At 58.3% G+C, this 5694-nt stretch overlaps 1 protein-coding gene across 1 annotated transcript; it reads left to right on the top strand.

Annotated features, from left to right (window-relative positions):
* CUNH10orf2 (chromosome unknown C10orf2 homolog) lies at nt 1–4766 on the top strand (the record flags this gene model as incomplete). The annotated part of the gene is made up of 5 exons (XM_008643957.2): nt 1–988; nt 1507–1747; nt 2417–2524; nt 2898–3039; nt 3628–4766. Coding segments are annotated over 5 exons (1734 nt in total), but the record flags the coding sequence as incomplete, so codon positions are not given.
* Between the last annotated feature and the right edge of the window lie 928 nt (nt 4767–5694).

The following is a 5694-nucleotide window of genomic DNA, read 5'->3' as shown; positions in this document are numbered from 1 at the left end:
GGGGGCCAGCCGCTGTCCGCCAGTGCCCCGTTCACGCTTTTCATTGACAAGACCACGGGCAGCTTCCTGTGCACAGCCACCCTGGCCGAGGGTACCTGGCAGGACTTCCAGGCTAACGTGGAGCTGCGGCACCGTGGCGTTACTCCCATTCCTCCTGCCAGCTCGGAGGAGGTGGAGGAGGAAATGCGACAGGCTCGCGAGGATGCCCGCTGCATCTGGGAACGGGCTCTGCCGCTCTGGGAGCTGCTGGATGAGAAGGAGATCAAGGAGACCAAGGCTTTGTTTGGTATCTCCATGGTGACAGATGCCACCCTGAAACGCTTCGGGGTGCGTTATCTGAGGACTGCCAGGTCTCTCGTCTTCCCCTGGTTCAGCCCTCAGAACGCGACCCTGAAGGGCCTGAAGCTCGTGAGGGTGGAGAAGAAGGGGAGCACGATAACTTACGTGGAAGAGACTTTACCGCGCTTCGATTCCTATCGCAATCTTTTTGGGCTGCCCCTGATTGGCCGCCGAGACACAGAGCTGGTCTTAACTGGGTGGGAGCTGGATGCCCTGGCCCTGCACCAAAGTGCAGGAGTGGCCACCCTGGCCCTGCCACGGGGGGCCAGCTGCCTGCCTCCCACCCTTCTCCCCTACCTGGAGCAGTTCAAGCGCATCACGCTGTGGCTGGGCGAGGACTTGCGCTCCTGGGAAGCTGCCAAGCTCTTTGCCCGCAAGCTGAGCCTCAAGCGCTGCTCTCTGGTGCGCCCTGGCAACCTGCAGCCCCGGCCCTTGGAGGCTCTGAACCAGGGCCTGAACGTCACCAAAATCCTGCGTTCTGCCCTGCTTGCCAGCCACAAATCCATCGTCTCCTTCCGGCAGCTGCGCGAGGAGGTGTTTGGGGAGCTGGTCAACACTGAGCAGGTGTCTGGCGTCAAGTGGGCGCGTTTCCCCGAGCTCAACAAGCTCCTCAAAGGGCACCGCAGAGGGGAGCTCACCATCTTCACAGGTAGCGGGCACAATGACTTGTGGACAGGGGGAGCAGAGGGGTCTTTGGTGGCTTTACCCTCCTGGGGGTGGTGCTTCACGAGTTTTCCAGGTCTCTTTCTGCTCATGGCTTTGACTGAGCCTGTCTTGTGAGTGTGTGAGAGGCTGGGGTGCATTTCTCAGTGTGGTGGGACCGTGCATGCCAGTGTGGTGATGGGCTCCCTGCCTGGGACAGCATAGGAAGTCCTGGGCTGTCCCTTACTCCTGCTCCTGCCTGCCACCTCCTGTCTGAGCCCTCCCTGTGCTTACCCCACTGGCTGCCCAGCCCTGCACAGGGACCTGTGGGCACCCACAAGCTGTGGGAGGCCATGCCAGAGCACCCAGGTGGCACGAGAAGTTTATTTATGGTGTGAGTGCTGCAGTTGGGCTTCTCTTACCCTGCTCCCTGGTGATTCCACCTCTAAACAACCCCCCAGCACATTCAGGATGGGTCAGATCATCTCCCCCAGCTAATTTCTCCTGTTGTTGTCCTTGTACCAGGCCCAACGGGCAGTGGGAAGACCACGTTTATCAGCGAGTATGCACTGGACCTGTGCATGCAGGGAGTGTGCACGCTGTGGGGCAGCTTTGAGATCAACAATGTCCGCCTGGCCAAAATCATGCTGACGCAGTTCGCTGGCCGGCGCCTGGAAGACCAGCTAGAACTGTACGATGAGTGGGCCGATCGCTTCGAGGAGCTCCCGCTCTACTTCATGACCTTCCATGGCCAGCAGAACATCAAGTATGGTCCTGCATCTCCATTCCTAGTGGCATTTACCCCTCATGGCATGTGCTGCAGGGCCCTGGGGAGCTGGGGCTCTTCCCCCGCAGTGAGTCACAGATTTGGGGCTGGCAGGAGGCACATTGGGACTGTTGAAGTCCCAGGGTTGGTGTGTGGGGACTGTGTGGCCAACCACCAGTCATGGGGACTCTCGCAGCCTCTCTCTGCGGTGGGGGTGAAGGAGGGGACTTGACCCTGTGCTAGGTGGCTGCTCTGAAGCCAGCCTGTGCCCATGGCAGGACATGTACCTCCACACCCTGCTTACCTGCAGTGGTGTTGTTTGCTGAAGAGGGAGGACAGGCACCTCCAGCTCCTTCTATTCGTCAGGCACTGTGGCACCTGCATGCATCCCCATATGCCCTGAGAATTCCCGTGGGCTGGGGGGATTGCAGGGCAGTGGGCAGGGACTGTGTGGGCAGCAGCTGGGTCTTCCTGATCCCAGCTACCTTTACTTGTGGGGATGGGGCTGCACCTGTTATACGGGGGGGAGGCAGAGGTGAGATGTGCCCAGGTCCCATCAGGACCCAGCCTGGTACCTTCCAGCTCTTTTTCTGCGTCCTTTTGCCTGGCTCAGCATTCCCATCCCCACCTCCACTAATCCCTGGGGCTGATCCTGGTCTCCCCTCTCAGGACAGTGATTGACACCATGCAGCACGCAGTCTACATGTACGACATCACCCACGTGGTCGTCGACAATCTCCAGTTCATGATGGGACACGAGCACCTCTCTGTGGACAGGTAGCCCTTCTCCAGTCTAATCCTTCCTACCTCTGCCACCCTCACTGCTGGAGCTGTCTCTGTCAGGTGTCACGGCAGGGGCTGGGGACCCACACAGGGTGTCCCCTTTACTCCTGTCTGGCTGCCGTGTTTCATTAAAGGGCAATCACTTCCTAGGGAGGAAGAGGTGGGAAGGGGTGAGCAGGTTACCAGCCATCCCTGCCGTGCCACATCCCTCTTCCCATGTAGGCTTGGTTGCCTCATGGAGAGCAAGCCCATGTTCCTGGATGGCTCCTGCTGTGGGGATCAGCACCTTGCTGCCCCCAGCCACTGAGCAATGCCCCCAGCCACTGAGCAATGCCAGCCCCTGACCCCATTCTTGCTGCTGTGGCAGGCTCGCTGCCCAGGACTACGTCGTTGGTGCCTTCCGCAAGTTTGCCACGGACAACACGTGCCACATCACCTTGATCATCCATCCTCGCAAGGAGGATGATGAGAAGGAGCTGCAGACAGCCTCCATCTTCGGCTCTGCCAAGGTGAGCTGGGCCAGGGTGGCCTTTCCTGTCCCTTGGGCACAGCTTATTCCCAGGAAGGGGCTAGGATATGTTGGGCAGTCATCCCCAGATCCCATCAGCACCCTGGATGATGACTGGGCACTTGAAAGGTGTAGGATGTCTCCCAGAGTCCTGATGCAGGCAGAGAGCAAACCCATTGTCAGCTAAAGCTCTGTTGGGGCTTTAGGTGCAGTTAATTAATACTCATTGACTATGAGTGGAATGTAGTAGGAGATAATTAAAGAGGGAGGCAGGGAGGGTGCGGGGATGGGCTCTCTGAGTACTCTGGTCTCTTCCAGGATGCTGACCAACCCTGCAGTAGTGGGCAGGAGGTGCTCTCTGTGCACAACCCTCCTGTGATCCCGTTTCCCCAGGGTGTGCCTGGTGGGTCACTGGGATGTTCCAGCAGGGCGCAAGGGGCTGGTGTTGGGGAAATGCTGGAGTTGCTGTGGCCTGGGGTGCCCTGTAACAGGGTTTAAAGGAGCTGGGCAAGCATTTATGAGCATATCTGAGGCCTGTGACTCTGGCAGCATTGCTGGCAGCCCCCTGAAAATGTTTTCCTCTCCCCAGGCCAGCCAGGAGGCCGACAACGTCCTCATCCTGCAGGACCGTAAGCTGGTGACGGGGCCAGGGAAGCGCTACCTGCAGGTGTCCAAGAATCGCTTTGACGGGGACGTGGGTATCTTCCCTCTGGAGTTCAGCAAGGCCTCGCTCTCCTTCTCATCTTCCAAAAGCAAGGCCAGGCTGAAGAAAATGAAGGGGGAGAAGGAGCTTTTAGCCAATAAAACTGTGGAGGGAGGCTCAGGAGCCTCCAAGAAACCATGAGCCCAGCAGGTCTCTTCCTTGGTTCATCTGGAGGGATGGAGACTAGTTCTGGCAGCCCAAGGCTGGAATATGCCAGCTCCTCTTCCCTGGGAGCATCTGCCATGCACCTCTGTGGGCCTTTCTCCTGCACGAACAAGTCTCTTGACCACCAGCACAGTGTCTCTGAGATGGGGGACCTCCATGAGAGGAGGAGTGGTCTCATCCTAGCGAAGAGTGGCTGGGGAAGGTGCTTTGACAAACACTGGCTGCTCCATGTTGGTGCTAAGTGCTGGGAGCATGGGGGGAGTGGAGGCAGAGTAAGCTGGATGATGGTAGGGATGATTTGCAGGCCTGGGACTTGGGTATCTCCAGACCTGGGTCAGGTCGTTAAATTGTGTCTAAAATGGAGTTGAAATCATGAGCTGTCACTAACTGGGAGGGATTGTGGGGGGCAACTGTGCAGAGGAACATGTAGTAGAAACCTCCCTGTCACAAATGGGGTCTGTGAGCTCAATCCTGGCTGGGATGGAGCCAGCAAGGGAAAGATCGTGAAGGAAAGTGTGGGAGATTGTGGGTGGCTCATGCTCCAGGATGGGAGCAGGTGTGATGTGGAACTTGGCTGTTCTACCCACTCAGCTGGCGCCTGACCTGGCCCCCTTGCTCAGGGTCTCCCAAGCCCCTTTCTCCGGGGGGCATCACCAGCAATAAAACCATGTGGGGAACAGCCCTGCCTTGCTCTGCTGAGCTGGGGGGGCTGCCATCCCCCTGCCCTCAGGGCTGCAGGCAGCAAATACTGTGATCTGACTAGTCCTTGCCGTGGTAGGAAGTGTCCATGGCCGGATCTTGGTCTAATCCCTTTGATTTTTTTCTCTTTCTAGTTTTATTAAAGCATAAATATGAGTGTCTTTTCTGTCTCTGTGACTGGAGTGCCCTGGGTCTGAGGAGGGTACCCTGGCCAGGGAGGAGGTGGCCCCTTGAGAATGTTCCTGCTTTGCTGAGCATCCTGCCCCAGCTGTGGCACACCAGATTATTACCAACCTCCATGCTGGGAATAGTTTTAACCTGAGCCATAATGAGGGCCCAGAGCAGGCGGTGGTACACACCCAGCCCTGGGTTTCCGGGGTGCACCAGCTCACCTGGAGAGCACCTTTGGGTGCTGTCAGTGCAGGTGTGAGCACCCGCAGGCAGGACGGGGGTGATGGCAGACGAGGGTCCTGGGGAAGCAGAGGTAAGGCAGGGGGCAGTGGAGCTGGGTCAGGGTTCTTGTGGCAATGTAGGTGGGGGCTGTGGGTGTCCCCCCTCAGCCCAAGGGCCCCCTCCATCTCACTGGCTTCCATTTGACCCAGTCTAGTTCAGGTCATGGGGCTCTAGAGTGGAAGTGAGGCAGTGGGATAGCCCAGGACCCCATCTCGCACCTGTCCCTCCATGAGCCATGGAGGGGGTGAAGAAGCTGAGCCTGTGGGGGGGGGCCTTAGCTGATCCCAGACTCTGGGGGTCAGGTGGTTTCATGAGGGTTTATTTTATTCTTTTGCCCCCAGTTTGGGTCTCTTGAAAAGGCTGGAGGGTGGCAATAGCTGTAACAACTCATGGGGAGGGATGATGTGATGTCAAGTGGGGCAGAGGCCCCCAGACCCCTTAGCAGAATGCTGGGCTCACCAAAGATTTGCGGAGGGGGCATAACCTAGAGGGTGATTTTCACCCCAGAGGCCTGGGGATACTTTGGGGGTGGAGAGCCTTGAGACGGAGGGCTTGGCTGGGGCAGAGAAGGGCATGAGCTCTGGGAATCCCCCGGAACGGACGTGACTGGGAATGTACCAGGCGGGGTGCCCCAGG

This window comes from Corvus brachyrhynchos, unplaced genomic scaffold, assembly GCF_000691975.1.
Source record: "Corvus brachyrhynchos isolate BGI_N302 unplaced genomic scaffold, ASM69197v1 scaffold61, whole genome shotgun sequence".
In the NCBI taxonomy this organism is placed as follows: domain Eukaryota; kingdom Metazoa; phylum Chordata; class Aves; order Passeriformes; family Corvidae; genus Corvus; species Corvus brachyrhynchos.
Note: the sequence above shows the minus strand (reverse complement) of the source record. Positions and strands in the feature narration are given on the sequence as shown.